The following is a 22,930-nucleotide window of genomic DNA, read 5'->3' on the forward strand; positions in this document are numbered from 1 at the left end:
ATACTGTTGTCTCTGGCTCAATCATATGCGTTCCCCATCAGGCTGAACACGGAACATTCAGTTTTTAGTCTTTCGATTGCAATAGCTACTGTAATATTTTATTGACAACTGTTTTTCAATCTTCATTACCTCTCTCATCGCGTTTAGTTTTCACAGATTAGGAAAGAAATGGTAGAAGACTAACCTACATTAGTAAGAATGTATGTACACTAAGACGAGAACGTTGTCTTTGCTGTGAAGGAAAAAGAAATGGATGTTCGCTTTGGATTACCGCAGCTAATTCTGAAGCTCTTGCAATTACCTCCCACCCTTTCCTCAGGAGCTGAAGATCTCTCAAAACGCGTCACAAGAGAAATGTGTTAAGATATGGTAAGTCTGGGCTTCCGCGCTTTCTTTCTGCTTAAGCTAACTTATAAGTGGAATTTTGAGCACATTCAGAAACACACAGTTTTACACATGCGCAGATTATATTTTAAATAAAAATGTCTATGCAAATTGTTTTTAGTTCACACGAACACATTAGAATGTTAAGTAATGCCTAAAGTTATCTTTGTAGGCATAAATGGGGCTAGCAGCACTGCCATCTAGCGTTCATTACCTGCTATGTCTTTAGTGTTTTTCTTCGTCAATTTTAGAGGCCATTCACATTATTTTTTTAGTACACATTTGTAAAAGGGTGCGAAAAATATCCAATGAAAGAAGCTTCGGTAATACCTCAGTTTAAGTAATAAATTGAATTGTTACCTGCCTATTGTTAAGATGTTGGCTGTTTATTATTTATAAAGTAGCCAACATATTCTGTACGATCTAATTCTACACCTTAATAACTATTAATATGCAGCATAATAACACCTAATATGGAGTTTGACGCAAAATCCAAAATGAATGGCTTATTAATAGCAGTAATTCTAAGCATCATATCTTGCAAACAAAATTAGACATAAAGAACAAATTGTTGCCATACTTAAAAAATCTTGCATTGATTTAAAAATGATTAGTAACTGTGGGCCTTAGAAATTACAGTTAGTTTAATATTTGCATATTCAAACATTTCAATATATTTTGAAAGTATGATTAGATTTAGATAGTGATCAATAAAATCATCTGATTAGAGTGAATAATGTAAGTAATGTGTTTTACAGCTGTAATTGGCTAAAATTCAACTGTTCAATTTTGAAGAAAGTGACAAATTGCGACACGGTCCCTTATGATTACCATGCTACTCTGAATTTTTGGTCAGAAATCGCATGCAAGAATGACTTCAAAACACAATTAACACCATTTCATTTACTGAACAATGTTGTACTTTGATAGTCATTGGCTGTTAATACGATATCATTCTTTAGAGTTTGCAAATAATACTTTTCTGAAGTTATTTTAAGAAGGTAAAAGTCCAAATGTGGACCAAATTCTAAACTGCCTTAGAACTCATAGAAGACAGAAGAGAAACTGAATGCGTGTTATTGGGAAATACGGTGTTTCCAATTAGTCAATAAATTAATACATAAATGTATAAAACTATGTGAAATTAGACATTTAAAAAACAATAATGTTTAAATCTCTAATATACCAATAACAGTTATCTGCATAGCAATTGTGAATCTCTAAAAATCCATAAACATATGCACAAATAACAAAAACAGCATTATACTGAGGGGCCCTAAGTTCAAACGGTTAACAAGGCTTGATACAAAATATTTCAGCTGTTTGGATAAAACAAAGATAGACTTTAGAAGATCATATAAAGACTATTGATTATGAAATTAATTCTACTATTGTGTGATTTAGCAATTTAATCCAGTTTTCTCAAAGTCGTTTTAAAATATTTTAAATGGTAGTGGAAATACAAAACCACTGTGAAAATAAAACCATTTTACTTCTTTACATCATTATTATTTTTTATTTATTTATTTTATTATTATTATTATTTTTTTTTATCATTATTATTATCATTGCTGTTTTTTCTGTTGCCAAATTTATGTTGTGTTATGCTAATATAATTTTTTTTCTCGTCAGATTTGGAACTATGTTGTAAGTATTTATTTAACCAAACTATTCATGGATTTACTGCTGTTTAGTATTTTACAAGCAATGTGTGTTTACGACTTTTAGCTGGCATTTGCCGTCTCATTGAACTATTGCAAACAACTGATTCGGATGTGGCACTCTATTGAATGGGTTGTTATCTGATTGTAAAATGCCTTAAGCCGCCAAAGACAACTGCAATAAAAACACATTCCTGCACACTCATGACAGCGTGTGTTTTTTGTTTAGTTACATTTTATTTTGAGAGAGCACGTGACATTTTTCTAAATATATATCAATTTCAACAAGTCATTCAAAATATGCATTAGTCGGCTTTGATTACAACTAAAAGAAAATCTAAACAAATTAAAAAACTGTTCTCAAAAATAGCTAAATAAAACACCAAGTGCTATGTAGACCTGTCTACAACTTACTACAAACAAAACATAAACACACACACACACACACACACACACACACACACACACACACAAACAACAAGGCTTCTTTACAACTTAAAATATAGATTTCTTGTTTGCCTTTTAAAACACCTTTATAGTATATTTAAATTGTTAATGTTTTGGCGCACATGATTTTACACGATACTTATTCTGATGTGTAAACAGTTTATGTAACTTTAAGTCTACGATAACACCGTTGATTTAACGGATCCTTTACATATTTGCTCCTTCTCAATAGCAACAATGTTTTTGCAGTAGCTTAAAGCATGAACACAATAAATACCTCATAAATATATACTGATTGTAAAGTGGATATTCCGTCAATTTCTGTATGTTTGTAAAATATTTCTCATTGATTAATGTAAACATATTTGAGAACATTTCTAAAATGTAAGCCTCTATCCGTCGTGTTGCATCTTAAATAGTAGAGACATTTTTATCAAATAACAAATAATTTGTTTTCATCTTATGCATTTTTTATCGATACTATATTTAAAAAGAAAACAGAAAAACAATTTCAAACGAGAACATATTGGAGTAACCCACTGGCAAGGACTCAGATGCATGGTGCAATCAGATGCTCTTTAAAAGCAAGCAAATCTGTGTCATTTCAATGTTAGATCACAACATATGCATAACTGTTTAAGCCAATAAACCAGAAGCGATGTCGTTTGTCTGCTTTTACGACTTGCATAGGCGTTAAGGAATTCTTCTGCAGTAAAACCATAAACCACCCCCTCTTTTAAACATCCTTCTGAACTACGGGTGAAACAACATTTATTTGGTCGATTTAGTCGAAGTCGAACATTTTTAAGGGGCATCTGTCTTCACCTGAAGTAGTGGGTTAATTTAATGATTTGAAATGGTCAATTTTGTTTCATCATTGCAGACATAAAAAAGTCGGCAAAATTATTTTAACCTTTAACGATAAATTAAATGTATTTATTTTTGATTAAAAGGTCACCGAGTCGAGTGAAATGAACAGCATTGAATAAACAATTACACATCCAAATTTAAGATTTTGTTGCTCATTTCTTGGTTATTGTGCATATCGCTATTATGACTTTCGCGGGTAAATAATTTGTTTCAAGCAAGAGTAGGCTGTGATTGTATTCGATTTTTTTCTGCCCAGTAACATTCAATGTTTTAAATGTTATATCATCATTTTAATAACCCTAATGAAAAATGCATGCAAATTCAATAAAATGAAAAACAATTACAGCTTGCACTCTTTGCGTCGTTAGGCGTCTAAGCAAAATAAATTAATCGATTTTTTGACCAGGCCAGTGAAGCTAGAGCTATTCACTAATTACGTAATTGTATTACTAAACCTTAATCTAGTTTATTCTATAGGGGGCTGAGGCCTGTGGGCATAATTCTGTATTACATGACATTACTTTGACGAGCCAAAAAACGGATGATTTATACAACCACGACACCCTCAAACTATGTTAGCAATGTTTTTTTTATTAAAACAACACATTTCGATTGCTGTTTACTGTGTATCTGTGTCTGCGCGCGTGCGTGTATGTGAGAAAGAGAGAGCGAGTGAGAGAGAGAGGGAGAGAGAGAGAGAGAAGAATCAATAATCAAATATCTCAATATAAGGGGGTGTGCATGCTTTATGTTCCTTTTCCTACGCTGCTTTAACAGGGCAAAGAAAACCCGATCTTATTTCGCTGCTTAATTGTGGCTTCCTGATTTTTATTGGAGGATAAGTGGTCAGCTGACATTGTCATCTGGTCCATGGTATAGCGAAGATTTGGAACTATTAGGCTGCGTACATATTCTTTGTTAATGTCGTGATATAAATGTTAAAGTTTTTACACACGAAGATTAACAAGGATACAGACTGCGAATTAAAGAGAAAAAAGAGTGTGTAGAAAGATTAGGGAAGAGAGGCCTAGGAAAAAAAGTGTTGTTTTTTAAAGAAGAAGGGATGAATTCCTATTTTACGAACCCATCGCTGTCGTGTCATTTAAACAGCGGTCAAGAAGTTCTACCCAGCGTTGCCATCAGCTCGACAAACTATGACCCGGTGCGACATTTTTCGCCATATGGCGCCGCCGTTGCCCAAAACCGGATATACTCCAATCCGTTCTATTCACACCAAGAAAACGTTATGTTTGGGTCAAGCCGACCGTACGAATACGGGTCAAATATGTTCTACCAGGACAAAGATGTGCTTCCAAGTTGCAGGCAAGGCTTTGGGCAAACACAGGGTTCATTGACGCAGGATTACGCTTCAGACCAAGGCAAGACTATGGAACCGAAAGGAAGTGTTCAAATATATCCATGGATGCAGCGGATGAACTCGCATAGTGGTGAGTACAGAAACAAAAGGGACAGGCTATATTTAGTGCGCGACGGACTGTTTTACGACTGGGAAAGCCACGCTTTATAACCCCATAAAGCATTAATGAAACGTCTTGATGCCTTGCAGCATCTATTTGGCTGAAACATAGGTCAACAGCACTGCTCAATGCAAAACGTTTTGTGTAAAAAAAAAAAAAACATTGTACAATAGGGTCACATTTTTGGCTATATTAAGGATAGAACTCCTAGTTTAAAGTCTGATTAATTTAATGAGGAATTTAATTAACAATTTATTAAGGAATTTTGTCGCTTGACTTTAAAAAAATTATATATTAGCCGAACTGTCTGAGTGTACAACATTCGGAGCATTTTTACTGACTTTAACCAAATGATCTCTTTCCTCACAGGAGTTGGCTATGGGTCTGACAGACGGCGAGGTCGCCAAATCTATTCGCGATACCAAACTTTAGAACTTGAGAAAGAATTTCATTACAATCGCTATTTGACAAGACGCAGACGAATTGAGATTGCCAACACATTGTGTCTGTCGGAACGCCAGATTAAAATTTGGTTTCAGAACCGCCGGATGAAATGGAAGAAGGAGAGCAATCTCACGTCCATCCTCAATGACAATGGCTCGGTAGGAGCTGGCCAAGACACGGACAAAGAAGAAACAGGGGAAACCGCCGAAAAAGATGAGCATGACTGATTGACTTACTAACTAATTAAAAGACATTCCGTTTGAAAACGTTCTTACATAACTAAGCTACCTATGGAATTTACACAATTTGCACAATTAAAACCAAAAACTGTTACAATTCCTTTAGATGCAAAGCGTGTGTTGCTTCGCCACTTATTTCACTATGATTCTGAAAAGCTGTTTATCCAGAGCAATTTAATTCATAAATCAGTGCTCTGACTGAAAATGTTTTACCAATCTTGTGTGATTTAATCTTGTCATTAAACATCTTATTTGTTCTGATGTACTCTGAAGTGCAAATAAGGGACTGTTGATGTAGACCAAATATGAAAATTCCAAATATTAAACTACAATCATTTCTTCTGGTCCTAGGAAGTGCATTGTACATGTTTGTAAATATGAGATTCAAATACTTTTGATGAGCATTTGTTTAGCTTGACGTACTGTTTTGTGTTTTTTCTTTACTTTGTGATGCGTTCTGGAAGAACCACATACGTTGTTAAAAGTATCCTTCATTACTCTTTTTTTCCAAATGTTGAATTTTAGCAAAAAAGCAAGATAATAAAATGTTCGAACAGTTACGCAATAAAGTTGTAATCAATATAACAATGCCTGATTTCCTGTTTATTATTAAATTGCAAGTGTGCACCTTGAAATAACTAACTAACGAGAACCACACCAGAAATATATACTGAGAAGTTTTTTTCCTTTTCATGATCTTTCAAAAGGAGATTTTCATGCAGCCAATTCGAGGGACGACGACGTGCAGAATAGGCTAATAAACCACAGTTTACGACCTACAGAGTGATTTAGAGTAGCCTATACAGAAAACTAACACTAGATCAATCTTTAATAAATTGGTTTGAACAATATGCAACCCTGCACACGTAGGCTCGATATTTCTAAACTTGGGAAGCATGGACCGGGTAATGAGCCGTTATTTATTAATCGGAATTAAGAACACATTTTAATTATAGGCCTAAATACAAATAACATTAATAGATTAATTAATAGATAACTCTGTTTTATGGTCTTTTTTCTGTTGCTTTGTTCCCAAAAACTGAGATGAGCTAAGGGGTATATTAACGACAATTGTAGTGATAAACATCGCATGTTTATTATGCATTTACTCCATTTCTGGTGAAGGAAATAAATTGACTGTCTATTTCTTTCCCTTGTGCTCTAAACTCCCAACTACAGTCTTAAAATATTTCGGCATAAGCTGCTCATTTAACCGATTGTACGATACTTGTATTCATTTGAAGCATAATTTGGTAAACAAAAATGATAAAACATAAGCTTTCTAACAATAGTTGGACATATGTCTTGATGCATTGGATTTTTGCTTTTGCTTGATTGTCTCCTGTGAACGAATAAAGGACAGACCGTCGACAAATGTGAAGCTTGCAGTTGATCCTTCAAATTGTCATCTAATTCCGAAAAATATACATGAAAATGTAGCATTCCCGAAAGATGATTGATCCACAGAAACATCGTACCACACACATATGCATTTGAGAATAAACCTCGAGCTCTGTTTCATGTTCAGTTTGGAGGATTGTTCAAAGTTAAATCTAATTAAATTGAATAAGCGACAATAAAGCTATACTGGACAACCACACTTGAGGCACGGTAAGAATTTCTTGTTTTAGTTTTCAGTGTTCGTGATACGTTTTCTCGTAACTTATTCATTGTTATTTGAGAGTTATATACGGCTTATTCGGAAATGGTAAAACTAGCAGTAGTAAATTTTATAACAGTCATCAGATGCTCGTAAAACTGCATGCTAATGCCGGCAAGACAAAATTTATGACGGGATGATTGAATCAAACTTTTCGTGACACTTTAAACTAACAGCACGTTGTACATAAGTATTAACATTTGATTTTAGTTATTACAGTCAACATCTAAAGTGGATGCAAAAAGTTAATCCTAAGACAAGAATGGTTGAAATTCAATAGTTTTAGCACTACTATGAAATGTTTTGATCCTCTTCAAATGTTGACTATATACATCTGTTTAAAGTGCTAGTTTCAAATCACTTTTCAAATTAATGATATTAAAACATACTGATAGGCTCTTAACAAGAATGTATCTATATTAGCACATAATATTAAATGTGAATATACATAATATTAAATATGCATTGTTTTATATGCTTAACACCACTGTAACTGTGTTTTGAATTGTGATCCCAACACAGAACGATTGACAAAAAAAATGACGAGTTGGTACATCAAACCCGGCAAGAAACTTAATTTGAATCGCATTTGCATTTCCCCGTCTAGATCATAATTTCACAATAAATATATGAAGGCATGAGGTATTTAAAGCTGGGGGTTAAGGACAAACTTTAGGTCTCAGTTAAATTCTCGCACAGTCTTAATTTAAAAGCAGTGTTGTTATAATGCAGTGCACGGAGCGGGTTTTGTCTTATTATAAGCACTTATACCAAGTGAATTCCAACATACTTGTTTATATCGTAATGCTAGCTCAGATAAGAAAACAATGCAACGAAACAAACAAACAAAACATTTCATGATTTTATTACACAACTCGGTTAAAATTAGTAGTTTGAATTGGAAAGTCAAAAAAGCCCGCCTGTTCTTATATTGCAATATTTCTACCTAAAATATTCACGTTTTCACCAATGTCTTATTTGCCGTTTCTTTTTAATTAAATGTAAAACTTAAATATAACTTCTAAGTGATTTTCCCCGCTTTTTCAGAGTTATAATAACACTACATATTAAAATCGCTATTTGGATGCCTTAGAAATTTATAAAATAGTCATTTATGTCGACAAAAAATTTAATAAATAAAGTCTTTAAATAAATATTAAATTGTGGTTATAAATACATGCTTCGGTGAAAAATTAAAGGATAGATGCGCATTTTTTTAGCTTTACTTTTTCGGAAAACTTAGCATAACTTAGTTTTTTAGACGAATACAAAAATAAAAACCGCTTCAGCCCTATTTAAGTGTCATATATTGATGTATTGCGTTTATTTGTCCTGATAGCCTACTTTTGCGTTATTTACTATTTGTTTTGGCATTTTCAGGAAGTAAGATCTGCAGTGATGCGAGCTGATTGACTGGCCTTAGTTCTGTTTCAATCATTTACACCACAGACTTGTAAAACTTTATTGCCCTTACACGTCATAAAACTTTATGGCTTTCCTTTTACATCTGCAATTACGACAGTTGCTTCCTGTTTAGCTAAACAGACATTGCTGGGGGTGTCTTGAACAAACAAACTACCGTGCAAAATGTTAAAATTTGTTTCCAAAAAGACTTTTGAGGGAAAAGTATGAAAAATCTATTATCAACCACGGTGCATAAAACAAGTAACATACTTTATGTCATACGTGGCGTTGTGATGTGTTTAATAGGCTAATTGACGTGAATTTTTGTGTGCATGAACATATTTTAACACACAGTAAAGTAGGACATGTAGTCAAGAGAACATGTAGCCTATAGCCCACAAACAATGCACGAGCTGGTATCAAAATTAACAGCAAGCAAATGTCCAGCGTGGCTCCAAATGTTAGACGAACTGCTTGATTAGCTCTGGCAAATGGCTCCCCCCGCACATTACAGTTAATAATCTTGTTTAATGTAATGAAGTTGTAATGAAATATATATCTGTCCCTTTCCAACCCATGTGATTCCAATTAATAAAGTAATTGAATGCCTGCTTGAGAAATGCTTTTTAAGCTATCTCAAGCAACTCAACATGCTTTTCTTCTTGTTTTTGTTCAAGGCTACCATTGATGTTAAATAATCAGAGTTTTTAAGGAGATCTGAATGTGAACACTGCTTCTGGACAGCCAGACGTAGATCGAACATGCATATTTCTAAATCATAAACATGTGCATCTGCAGGTTTGTCTGGTTATAGCTAAATATAAACATAATATTGGTCACTCAGTGGTAATTACATGTGCAACACCTGCAACTTCTGATTACCTGAATTAAACAACTGTGGGATAAAAAAGCGAAATATAATCAACAATTTAAATAGGCTACAATTTATATGTACAGTGCTCAGCATTGTAATATTGTATGTAATCATGCAATATTATATTTGTTTATACATTAGATTAGCCAGCACACAAAAAGAGTTCCACACAATTCCTTAATGTTATTCCAACACAAATCTCTTCAGTTAACTTAATTGTTTTACCAATGTAAGGGGACTGAATGTAAAACATTTAAGTTATTCCAAAAAAACCTCATGAATTGTGTTAATTCAGCTAATTTTAAATAAGTAGTTTGAACAAGCAGACAAATTTGTATTTTTTTGAGTGTGCTGAAGCCAATTCTGGAGCTTATCTAACTAAATAACTTACAATAATGGCCCAAAAACTAGTACATCCAAATTTATATGCTTTAGAAAAATATTAAATACACATTTTAAAAAAAAAAGATGAAAAATCAAGAGAAGCAAAAAACAAAATGAAAAAATTTAGGTTTAATTTTTTTTGCTTGGATTAATTGTAGTATCTTTCAATTTCTAAATATGTTTGATGACTAAAATATTACTTTAATAAATATATCTGTTTAATAAATCAGTTTTGTTTAAATGCACCAAAATACACTGCCAATATTTACTGAGAAACGAATACAAACATTCATTTTCAAAATGTGGCGAACACAATTATGCTGAGCACTGTATTCATAATATAGTTTTAGCGTATCACCCTACAGCAATATGATCTGAAAATATAAATATAGCCAAGAAACTCATGTATTTCAGGTAGCCATTACTACATTTCATTATTTGTTTAAAACCCAAAAGGGAAAATATCTTCTCCATTTACTCCCACTCAAGTGGTTCTAAACTTTTATGAATTTCTTACTTGTTGAACACAAAACAAGGTCTTATGAAGGATATTGGAAAAAGGTGACATGCAAAGTTATGGTTAAAATAATACTATGGAAGTCAATGGCTATTTTTTAAAAACATTCCTCAGTATATCTTCTTTTTTGTGAAACAAAAAAGCAAGTGAAGGATGAGTAGATGATAGCAGAATTTGCATTTTTGGGTAAACAATCACTTTAAGTAACCAATTCAAGGTTTATATGGAACAAAATCAATGCCAAAAGTATTGAGATAAAAAGCTTGATGAATAACACAAACTGACAAAAATAATACACCGAATTAACAAGTTCTTGCATTTTAATGACTTGGATTGCCAGGGTTTGTCCTAAAATTTAACACTTAACCTGTGAATATTTCAGCTGAAAATATTTCAAACATGTTTTCATACTTAAAAATTCAATAATTCTTATTCAATTTCCAGATTTTACTCACAAAATATTTAACACCGGTGAAAAATAAGAAGCATAATGTTCAAAAGGTAATTTTCAGTTAATTTTATTTCAGCTAAAAAATTTATTCACTTCTAAAAATTCAGTGGATCAAATTCGGCTCTTAAAAATTTACATTACATCCGGGAAATGCAGGAAAAGAATAGATTGCAGATTGACAATCTCCAGCTGCTTTTTCACTAGCAGGAGGACCAATTTAGTATGTTTAAACCAGTAAATAAGGGAGGAAAAAAGCCAATAACAGCACAACATTTTAATTTTAACAGTACCGAATTTGATCCACTGAATTTCTGGAAGCAATTTTTTTACTGAAATAAAGTGAATTGAAAATTGTCTTTTAAATATTATACATGAAATCTGGAAATTGAATAAGAATTATTTAATTTTTAAGTATGAAAATGTGTTTGAAATATTTTTAGCTGAAATATTCACAGCTTGAATAAACAGATGTGTTAAATTTCAGGACCTAAAATTACAAACCCTGGCAATCCAAGACATTTGAAATGCAAGCAGATGTTAATTCAGTGTATTATTTTTTCAGCTTATGCTATTCGATAAGCTTTTTATTTCAATACTTTTGGCATTGATTTTGTTCTATAGGTTTACTCCCAAAAAAGGAATTTGTTTTTGGAAAACACTGATTTCATTATACAAAGTCAAAAAATTAAAAATAAATTTTTTTTTTTTTTTTTAAAAAGCAGATTTTGGGATTCTAAAATGGGATGACATATCAGTTTATGGGTGAGTTCATGAAAATCTATTAAATGTATGAGTGCTCTAGTTAATTGACAGTAAAAATAACAATAAAAAAATAACAATAACAAATGCATTAATTTGTAAAAGAATAAATAAAGAATCTATTTGCAGATTCATTGAACCACAACTGAATCCAAAAAAATAAATACTCAATTTTAATACTTAAACCAGTGGTGTCCAAACTCGGTCCTGGAGGGCTGGTCACCTGCATATTTTAGTTCCAACCCCAAATAAACACACCTGAACCAGCTAATCAAGATATCTCTAGGTATACTTGACTTCTAGGCAGGTGTGTTGGAGGATGTTGGAGCTATGCAGGACACCGGCCCTCCAGGACTGACTTTGGACACCCCTGACTTAAACAGTTTGACCTCAGTCTGCTCATTAAAGAGCCGATTTATATTTTAATAACAAAACAGCTTCATTATCGACGGGAATTGTGTGTTATAGTCTAAACGCTTTTGTGTATTGTTGACTAAATGATGCTTTAACCATATATTTACTTTCTTTTATAATTTTCCGGTGTTTGCAGGTCCGTTGAAGCTGTCAGACACTCACACACAAGGAAGCGAAGGGACTTTTTAGTAGCAATCAAAGCAACTACAAACGCACAAATCAATATCTTAAATGAGCGAGGTTCAAATTAAATGATGAAGTTTGATGTTGAATTAAAAGACAAATTCCATGTGAAAAGAAAAGTTAAAAGCATTAAGTGTACATTAACAGCTGTGCAAATGTAAATGATGTAATAACCTTGAATGAAAACAGTGTGTTAATTATGAAAAGAACAGGTGATGGAGATTTTACTAATGAATTGTTTTAATTATTATATTAAATGTACATTATGTTTTTTTTTTGTCATTAATTGGATTTTAATAAACTAAAACTACATGTCATACAGAAACATGAGTGTGTTTTACCTGCACAAGCATAATTGTGATCCTGGGCATGAAGATACACATTCAAATCTAAAACAAAAACAATGTCACGTGTGAGAATAAATGCCATGCTTTTGTAAATATTAGTGTAAACAAAATAGAAAACTGGAAAAACTGATCTTGCAAAAATTATTTCAGACATCTGATTATATGTTGTTAATCTGGTGACCTGTTTGGTTAGTAATTCATCAGTCTGTACAATTCAACACAACAGTATGACAACACTCAATAATATTACATTATAAGTGCTATCCTACAAACTCATGTTAAAAATGAAGCATCTTACCTGTTGAACATGACAGAAGCATCTTTGAGTCGCTTTAAAGTCTTTTAGATCTTGAAAAACCAAGTCAATGTTGATTCAGGATTTATTGCAAAATTGTTTTCTGCTATTGTTTGGAGTCTCTCTTACCTGTTGTCAACTACCTTTCATCTTCAAGTGAATGACTTCTTTGTTTCCTGATATAATGAGACACATGTGGATCAATAGAAAATGAATGCAAAAAAAACTTTATTATAAACGTTAATTTGGGATACTGATTCACAAAATATTCATTTGATCATTTTTGAACAAGAACTTTGATTACTTACAGAACAAGCAGAGCCTTTTACTGATTCGTAGGCTGTAATGAAAACACAGGCAAGCTATATTTAGAAGACATATTAATTAAATATTAAACCACTAATATAAGCACAGTCACAGGGCAGAGGAAAAGCAGTAAATGTGATTAGTGTTGTACAAACATGACTTTTAAAAATAAAAGTCTCCTTAATTTACTCCTTTTATTATATGTATCTGAATTACAGCACATTTTTGTAACATTTGCATCAACTGTGTAAGTATTTGTAATTGTGACTGATTGCAAGAAGAAACCTGCTCCGAGGTGGTGTCAAACCGGCGACTTTCCACATGGGAGTCAGTTGCTCTACCAAGGAGGCTAAAGACCTGTTGCTAGAGCACCTTTAGAGGTCAGAGGAGCAAGGTTTACCTGCAAAGCACTTCACTAGCCGGCGTCAGTTACAATCAACCCCTAAACCTCACTCCCATCTCAGTCATGTCACCAATGTAACCCCGCCGGTTCTACACAACCCAACCCGCTCCAAGCTGGTATCGAACCGGCGACCTTCCGCATGGAAGTCGGTTGCTCTACCAAGGAGGCTAAAGACCATGACCTCCAATGACTGTCGCTAGAGCACGTTTAGAGGTCAAAGCAGCGAGGTTTACCTGCACAGCACTTCAGCTGGCCTCTGTAACCCATAGACGTGTGCAATCAGGCCACATATTGTCTATTAGTGCCTATAAAGTAGTAAAATTGAAAAAGTGCTGCCTCGAAAGCTTTAGTACCTTAAATTCTGTGCGTGAAAAATTACAAATACGACAAAACCAATGTCTATGAGTGCCTAAAAAGTACACAGATTGAAAAAGTACCACCTCAGTTTTATTTCTGTGACAACAAACATGACAATTCATTTCTTTGTAACACAAAAACACAAACAAACTGCCAAAACACACGTACAGAGATTAAGTGGTAATACTCTAAATCATCGGAAACACTAAAAGGAACAACTAACATGAACTAATCATGAACAACACATGTGCAGCATTTATTAATCATAATTGAACATTTACTAATGCATTAGTTACATTTAAGTCCATGCTTGTTAACATTAGTTAATGCACCATGAGTTAACATGAACTAACAATGAACTACTGTATTTTCATTAACTAACGTTGATTAACATGAATATATACTGTAGAAAATGTATTGTTCATTGTTTGTTCATGTTAGTAAATGCATTACTATTATAACATTAACTAATGAACCTTATTGTAAAGTGTGACCAAATCATCTATATACAGAGAGTTTAAGCTCAAAAGCCAAATCTTTTTTTTTTTTTTTTCCAGTCTCTGCGGTTCTGCCTCCATGTCCTTCCTGGATATGATAAAACAGTAACACCATCTCTGTTCTGTCATCATATTCCCTGCACTGGTTTCTTCCTCATGCTCACGGTCTCCATTGTATCTCCACACCTCTTCATTTGTCACACTGGTTGTCCGTCCCTCGGCTCTAATTCTGCTGTAATAACCTGAGCACTCATTTGTCTTTGTATTGATGGCTCTTCAAGCGTCCGCCATTAAACAGAGGCTAATGCTCATGTTCAGTGTCTCCACATTCGGGCTCCCCGGGTTCAGCTGGAGGTCACCCTGCATGTCCACATTGCCTTCATTCTGTGGGATCACTGAATAACAATACAGCACTGAAGATCAGCATGAATTTTGCAGTTTTTCAGTCTCTTTTAGTAAAGCAATTCAGTTCATCTCCAGGCCAGAATATCAATAAGAGTTGAGGGTGAAAAATTATGTGACCACTCAAAAAAAAGCTGCACATTGCTCATAAACCATCTAGATCTATATATTTAATATCATAATGTTTATTGTTTACGTATTTTACATTTATTTAAATGTCCTTCTGTGTTCTTGTGTTGATATTTAGGTATTTATTTATCCCGTGCTCCAGAAAAAACACACAAAAAACTATTGTGCACATTTGGTGAATAAAGTTCATTCTGATTCTGAATAAAAATAAACATCCACATACAAATATATACACACACACACGCACACACGCACGCACGCACACACACACACACACACACACACACACACACACACACACACACACACACACACACACACACACACACACACACACASAGACACACACACACACACACACACACACACACACACACACACACACACACACACACACACACACACACTGGCCCCTTTATTAGGTACACCTTTCCAACAGCTCATTGGCCACTTTATTAGGTACACCTCTCCAACAGCTCATTATCACAAATTTCTAATTAGCCAATCACATGGCAGCAGCTCAATGCATTTAGGCATGTGGACACGGTCAAGATGATCTGCTGCAGTTCAAACTGAGCATCAGAATGGGGAAGAAAGGATATTTAAGTGTCTTTGAACGTGGCATGGTTGTTTTATTTAGTATTTCAGAAACTGCTGATCTACTGGAATTTTCACGCACAACCATCTCTAGGGTTTACAGAGAATGGTCTGAAATAGAGAAAGTATCCAGTATGCAGCAGTTCTGTGGACGCAAATGCCTTGTGGATGCCAGAGGTCAGAGGAGAATGGCCAGACTGGTTCCAGCTGATAGAAAGGCAACAGTAACTCAAATAAGCACTCGCTACAACCGAGCTCTGCAGAAGAGCATCTCTGAACACACAACACGTCCAACCTTGTGGCGGATGGGCTACAGCAGCAGAAGACCACACAGGTGCCGCTCCTGTCAGCTAAGAACAGGAAACTGAGGCTACAATTCACACAGACTCACCACAACTGGACAATAGATGATTGGAGAAACGTTGCCTGCTCTGATGAGTCTCCATTTCTGCTGACACATTCAGATGGTCGGTCAGAATTTGGCCTCAACAACATAAAAGAATGTTTTAAACACAAATTGTCCACTAATTGTCCACTATTATTTTTTTTAAATAGGATGCAACCCCCTACAGAGCTAGCTGAGGCCCTCTTGTGGGCTGGGAGTCCCTGTTGGAAATCGCTGCTATACAGCATGTGTTCATCTTTTTTAACATCAATGAAATACGATCATTCATTGTGCGTCCTTCCTAACTCGGTGCATTTATTAAAGTATCACAACTTCAGATTTTAACAATGCATTAGCATTAATAAATGTTGAACTGTGATTTATAAATAAATATAAACATGTAGAGCGATGGTGCAGTGGGTATAGCGCTGTCGCCTCACAGCAAGAAGGTCGCTGGTTCAAACCTAGGCTGGGTCAGTTGGCATTTCTGTGTGGAGTTTGCATGCTCGCAAGGGTTCATTCCGCTGTGGCGACTCCTGATGAATAAAGGGATTAAGCCGCAAACAATATTTATTAATTTAGAAATAAGCAAGCTCTTTTAGTAATAAGTAAACTGTATATTAGTTTAGTAATAGTGAAGCAGACTTTTCTTTGCAAATGCTTAGATATTTTCCTTCACTTTTTCCAAATCTGCTTCTCTCTTTCTTATTTTCATGCATTTTTCTGAAGTACAATTTCCCCCCATTTGTATTCACTTCGCCCTCAATCAGTGTGTGTTTTCCTGTAGTCAGAGGCTCTTATTCACAAAGTGAATGTTATTGGCAAGACTCACTGGCTTAATTAATAATACAGCACAGAGAAAGAAAATCATTATTAGAGGAAGCTGCAATTACTCTCCGAGCTCACATTGGGAGAAAGAGCATGTCAGGCAAAAGTGTTAACAAAAAGCATGTCATACGAATCATGTGTGAACTACAAATGTGTGTGTCTTAAAGCTAAAACTGAAACTGAAAGACGAGAATAAACCCACTTTACACACCCAAAGTACAAAAGAGGACAATCTTGTCATTGTTATAAATAATAAAGAGATTGCTTGTTCATTCATTCATTTTCCTTCAGCCTAGTCTCTATTTCAGAGCTCGCCACAGCGGAATGAACCACCAATTTATACAACATGTTTTACACAGCAGGATTCCGGCTGCAACCCATCACTTGGAAACACCCATACACACTCATTCACACACACACACACACACACACACACACACACACACACACACACACACACACACACACACACACACACACACACACACACACACACACACACACACACACACACACACACACACACACACACACACTACGCCCACTTTAGTTTTTTCAATTCCCCTATAGCGCATGTGTTTTGACTGCGAGGGAAACCGCGGAGCACCCAGAGGAAACCCACGGCAACATAGGGAGAACATGCAAACTCCACACAGAAACGCCAACTGACCCAACCGAGGCTCGAACCAGCGACCTTCTTGCTGTGAAGCGACAGTGCTAACCACTGAGCCACCATGTCACCCATTTTTAAATTATATGCACACATTTAAAAAAATTTCATTTTCACCTGATATAAGATCTAATGTTCTTATCAACACACGCACACACACACACTGATTTCCATTTGGAAAGGCTTATCCCTATGCCCTAATCCCTCCGGAAGATCCCTATGGAGGAATTAGAGCATTGAGATGAGCCCATCTGAGTTGAATGCAGTGTGTGACCCCAAAAAACATTCCTGCTCAAATGATATGATTTTCAAAATCCTTCCCTCCAAAATGCCCTTGGAGGAGGCCAGTTTTAAGCAATTTGGAACAAGACTTCAATTAGGCGGCCATGATTTGTTTACTCCAGTGCCCTTCAGAGGGCGATGTACATTGTGATTAGTTGACCTAACATAAAATAAATAGTAAACCAGTTGCTTTTAAAATGTTTAGTTAACTTCACTTAAAAAGTGAGTAAACCTGTTGCCTTAAACATTTGTAAGTAAATTAAATATGTGCATAATTATAAAATTAAGTTGAATCAACTTAACAGTTCCAGTTGTGTATATATATATATATATATATATATATATATATATATATATATATATATATATATATATATATATATATATATACATATATATATATAAACATAAAGCTACTTAATATTTTCGGTTTTCATATTTTGTATGATCATCTATTTGCCTTAATTGAAAACTGATTAAAGTAGTAAACATCTTAATTGACATCAGATATGCTGAATGTATTGGTTTACCTTTAACAGATGAACACAGAATAACAGGATGGTGATGAACATGAGGTAGATTTTATTGCCAGCACCAACATATCTGACTAAACATTCAGATTTACCTCCATTACAAAGAAAAATCAGACTTAACTTCATTCACACAACCTCCTGAACTCACTGTGGGTTAGTTAGTGTTATACTCAAACATATTTACAGTAATACAATCTTTTAAGTCACATTTAGTCATATAGATTTGACTTTTTTTAACCCATTTTTTTAGCCCCAAAAGAGACATAATACCTAAAAACTTTAAAAAGAAATGATAGGTTGTTTCAACGCTGGCTAAAAAAAGACAAATATAAGCACTGGGATGTAAAAATCCAACCCAAATATTTAAATATTTAAGCCAAATTAAACATTCAAGCATTTTTATAGCTCCAAAAGAGGCATAATATCTAAATACTCAAAAGAAAAAGTGAAAAAAATGCTGAGTTGTTTCAATGCTGTGTAAAATAAGACAAACATAAGCACTGGGATGTAAAAATCCAACCCAAATATTCAAATATTTTAGCCAAATTAAACATTAAAGCATTTTTTATAGTTCCAAAAGAGGCATGATATCTAAATATTCAAGAGAAAATGGGAAAGAAATGCTGAGATGTTTCAATGCTGGGTAAAATAAGACACACATAAGCACTGGGATGTAAAAATCCAAACCAAATATTCAAATATTTTAGCCAAATTAAACACTAAAGCATATACAAAACTAAATAAACTAATATGTAATGATCAAATTTACCGCATATTCGGCAACAGCTTAACATAAAATAAATTGAAAAACTATCCATCATTATTTATATACAGTATTTACACCAACACAGATAAATATTGAACATAAAAAAAAAATAAAAAGATAAAACACTTCATTACTACACTTAAGATTACCAAAACTTTACAGTAAGGTTCAATTAGTTAATGTTACATGATGTATTTACACTCTCAGAAATAAAGATACATGAGCCGTCACTGGGGTTGTACCTTTTTAATAGGTACACATTTGTACTTAAAGGGTCCATATTGGTACCTCAAAAGTATATATTAGTAACTAAACAATTTGAAGAGGAATACGTTTGTACTTTTTAAGTACTACTAATATGTACCCTTGAGGTATTAATATGGAGCTTTAAGGTACAAATTTGTACTCTTTCAAAGGTACAATGGCTTTTAATGGCTTTGCATTCAAAAAGTGTTGTCATAATGGAAGTCAATGGGGCAAAAACAGCCCCCAACATAATGAAAGGGTAGTCAATTAGTATGCATTGTTGATTTTAAAACATTTCAAAGCATTTTCCTAAAATATGCTTCAAAATAAGATTTGTTTACCAAAAATTGTTCCATTTGCTGAAACACAAAGTTGTGGCCAAATAAGGACTCAAATTCAACCCCAGAGTAGACAAACATGCGCAACAACACAGAAGAGTTAATATGAAGTAGCCGTATCCTCATCATCTAGTCAGCAAACCCAAAACCCCCAGCTGATCTAGTTTATCTCGGGCTACACTCGCCCAGCCTTTATTAGCCAGTGGGTTTCTAGGGGATGGATGCATGATGCCTTCCACCCTGACGCTGATGCCCGCCTCTGAGAGCGCTCGTCGGGCACGCTGCTCTGACAGTTTCCCCACCCCGATCACCATGGAGATGCCCAGTGCTGTGACGACCCGACAGAGGGCAGAGTCACAGCAGGACAGGAGAGCGTCTCGCTCTGCCGCCGGGAGCTCGGGAGGGGTCAAGTTCTTGCCGGACTCACTCATGAAGATCAGAGGACACAAGTTGTGCACAAAACAGTGGCGGAAGAAGTTGTTCGGTTCTCCGCAGAGCTCCTGGAAAAAGCCCCAGAACCGAGCGCCGCTCACTTCACTCTGAGTGCAGTCCAGGCCTGTGATGCGCCGCTTCGGGTGCTCGTCTGCCGGACGCCCCACCCTTCCCGTGATCTTCAGCCAATTGCGAACCGCTTTCACTTCCCCGAATGGAACCTTGATCACGATGAAGAAAACCAAGGAGAATTTCTGAGCAAATTAATATTGTGAACAAGAATCATTTGATGACAAAGACTAACTATGAAAGGGACAGTTCAACCCAAAATGAACATAGACTCACTATTTACTCTCCCTCAAGTGGTTATAATCAGTGTGCCAATTATACAGTGATGATGGGGGGTCAACTTTTTTGGTAATGTTACTTTAGTTTGTGTAATACAAGTTTTATTTATTCATTCATTTTCGGCTTAGTCTCGTTATTAATCTGAGGTCACCACAGCGGAATAAACTGCCAACTTTTTCAGCATATGTTTTACGCAGCGGATGCCCTTCCAGCTGCAACCCATTTCTGGGAAACATCCATACACACTCATACACTATTGACAATTTAGCTTACCCAATTCGCCAGTACTGCATGTCTTTAGACTGTGGGGGAAACCGGAGCACCCGGAGGAAACCCACGCAAATGCAGGGAGAACATGCAAACTCCACCCAGAAATTCCAAATGACCCAACCGAGGCTCGAACCAGCGACCTTCTTGCTATGAGGTGACAGCACTACCTACTGCGCCACCGCGTCAAGTTATCAAGTAATGCAGCCTTCATTCAGAAATCACTCACTTGTAATATGTGAGCATATTGGCTGTACAAAACTTGTCAGTGAACTATGACGGCCAACAAATAAATAAACAAACAAACAAATAAATAAATAAATAACTAAAAAATAAATAAATAAATAAATAAAATAATCGTTTAATAATCATAATCAAGTTAAATGTTATTTTTAATTAATAATGTAATTAATTAATATTTAGATTTTAGGCCTAATCGCCCAGTTTTAGTACTTTATACTTTACACCATTCTATACACTAGATGTACATATTTCATTCATTCATTTATTTTCTTGTCATTCCTTTATTAATCCAGGGGTGGCCACAGCGGAATGAACCGCCAACTTATCCAGCAAGTGTTTTACGCAGCGGATGCCCTTACCAGCCGCAACCCATCTCTGGGAAACATCCACACACACATTCACACACACACTCATACACTTCGGACAATTTTAGCCTACCCAATTAACCTGTACCACATGTGTTTGGACTGTGGGGGAAACCGGACCACCCGGAGGAAACCCACGCGAAGGAAGGGAGAACATGCAAACTCCACACAGAAACGCCAAGGTTCGAACCAGCGACCCAGCGACCTTCTTGCTGTGAGGCAACAGCACTACCTACTGCGCCACTGCTTCGCCATGTTCATATTTGTAAGCAAAATTTATATATTTACCCATTTATATATTTAAGCTGCTTTAAAACACATCTGTTCTATATATATCCAATATTTATATAATTGCTAGATAAATAAAAGTGTCTTGACCAAATAAATAAATATCATACAAGTCTGGAAAAACAAGACAATGTTTGTACATCGGTAAATCACACATAACACCATGCTACATCTAAATTTCTAACTGAACACCAGCAGATGCAGTAAAAAATGAGAGTAAAGAAGGAAAATGTTCTGACCCCAGTTTGTGCCATGCCGAAGGGTCCCGGGTTCATGCCCAGAAAGAGGACACTCTGCCCCTCCTGACAGTAATTCTCCACATAACACTGATGAGTCTCCCAGGCGTACTCCAGGGGGTTGTACGTGTACCGCACGGGATTTCCAAAGGACAGCATCTGCAGCCGGGCGTTCAGCTCCAGCTCAGCCTGCAAGAACCGGGAAGCAGCTGTGGAGCTGTTGAAGAGCCGCTCAACAGCCAGATCAGGCACTTCTCTCTTAGATGCATCTCCACTTTCCAACCTACACATCAAACAATATGCATAAGTTAATGAATGCATGATTTAGTTTTAATTAAGACTTCATTTGTCTACTAGGGGCAATTCTATTCACCGAGCATGCAAGTAGCCTATTGAGCTTATTCTGCAACGCAGAACTTCTGCCTAAAAAAAATTCCAGGAGTTTTGTCAGGCAAAAGAGCATGTCAGGCAAAAGTGTTAACAAAGAGCATGTCATAAGAATCATGTGTGAACTACAAATGTGTGTGTCTTAAAGCTAAAACTGAAACTGAAAGATGAGAATAAACCCACTTTACACACCCAAAGTACAAAAGAGGACAATCTTGTCATTGTTATAAATAATAAAGAGATTGTTTGTTCATTCATTCATTTTCTTACAGCCTAGTCTCTATTTCAGAGCTCGCCACAGCGGAATGAACCACCAACTTATACAACATGTTTTACACAGCATTCCGGCTGGGAAATACCCATACACACTCATTCACACACACACTCATACACTACGCCCACTTTAGTTTATCCAATTCCCCTATAGCGCATGTGTTTTGACTGCGAGGGAAACCGCGGAGCACCCAGAAGAAACCCACACCAACATTGGGAGAACATGCAAACTCCACACAGAAATGCCAACTAGCCCAGCCGAGGCTCAAACTAGAGACCTTTTTGCTGTAAAGCGACAGTGCTAACCACTGAGCCACCATGTCACCCATTGTTAAATTATAATCACACATTTAAAAAAATTTCATTTTCACCTGATATAAGATCTAATGTTCTTATCAACACACGCACACACACACACTGATTTCCATTTGGAAAGGCTTATCCCTATGCCCTAATCCCTCCGGAAGATCCCTATGGAGGAATTAGAGCATTGAGATGAGCCCATCTGAGTTGAATGCAGTGTGTGACCCCCAAAAAACAT

General features: G+C 35.5%; 2 protein-coding genes and 1 long non-coding RNA gene across 7 annotated transcripts; 2 read left to right on the forward strand and 1 right to left on the reverse strand.

Annotated features, from left to right (window-relative positions):
- Positions 1-200: 200 nt before the first annotated feature.
- Positions 201-6,112, forward strand: hoxc6b (homeobox C6b). Of its 3 annotated transcripts, NM_001328159.1 has the most exon segments (4): positions 201-369; positions 2,017-2,031; positions 4,473-4,810; positions 5,210-6,112. In NM_001328159.1, coding segments are annotated over 3 exon segments (645 nt in total). In that variant the 5' UTR covers positions 201-369; positions 2,017-2,026; the 3' UTR covers positions 5,512-6,112.
- Positions 6,113-6,870: 758 nt separating this feature from the next.
- On the forward strand, positions 6,871-12,517 carry LOC141376503 (uncharacterized). Of its 3 annotated transcripts, none has more exons than XR_012386920.1 (5): positions 6,871-7,134; positions 7,706-7,747; positions 9,265-9,385; positions 11,533-11,575; positions 12,123-12,517. It is a non-coding gene; the product is annotated as an uncharacterized lncRNA (long non-coding RNA). The 3 variants fall into 3 exon arrangements; XR_012386921.1 differs by having other exon boundaries at positions 11,536-11,575; XR_012386919.1 differs by lacking the exons at positions 6,871-7,134; positions 7,706-7,747 and having other exon boundaries at positions 8,015-9,385; positions 11,536-11,575.
- A 5,709-nt stretch (positions 12,518-18,226) lies between these two features.
- On the reverse strand, positions 18,227-22,012 carry smug1 (single-strand-selective monofunctional uracil-DNA glycosylase 1; the record flags this gene model as incomplete). The annotated part of the gene is given in 3 exon segments (NM_001386344.1): positions 18,227-19,151; positions 19,181-20,203; positions 21,733-22,012. Coding segments are annotated over 2 exon segments (808 nt in total), but the record flags the coding sequence as incomplete, so codon positions are not given.
- Positions 22,013-22,930: the final 918 nt, after the last annotated feature.

Source organism: Danio rerio, chromosome 11 (assembly GCF_049306965.1).
Source record: "Danio rerio strain Tuebingen ecotype United States chromosome 11, GRCz12tu, whole genome shotgun sequence".
NCBI lineage: Eukaryota > Metazoa > Chordata > Actinopteri > Cypriniformes > Danionidae > Danio > Danio rerio.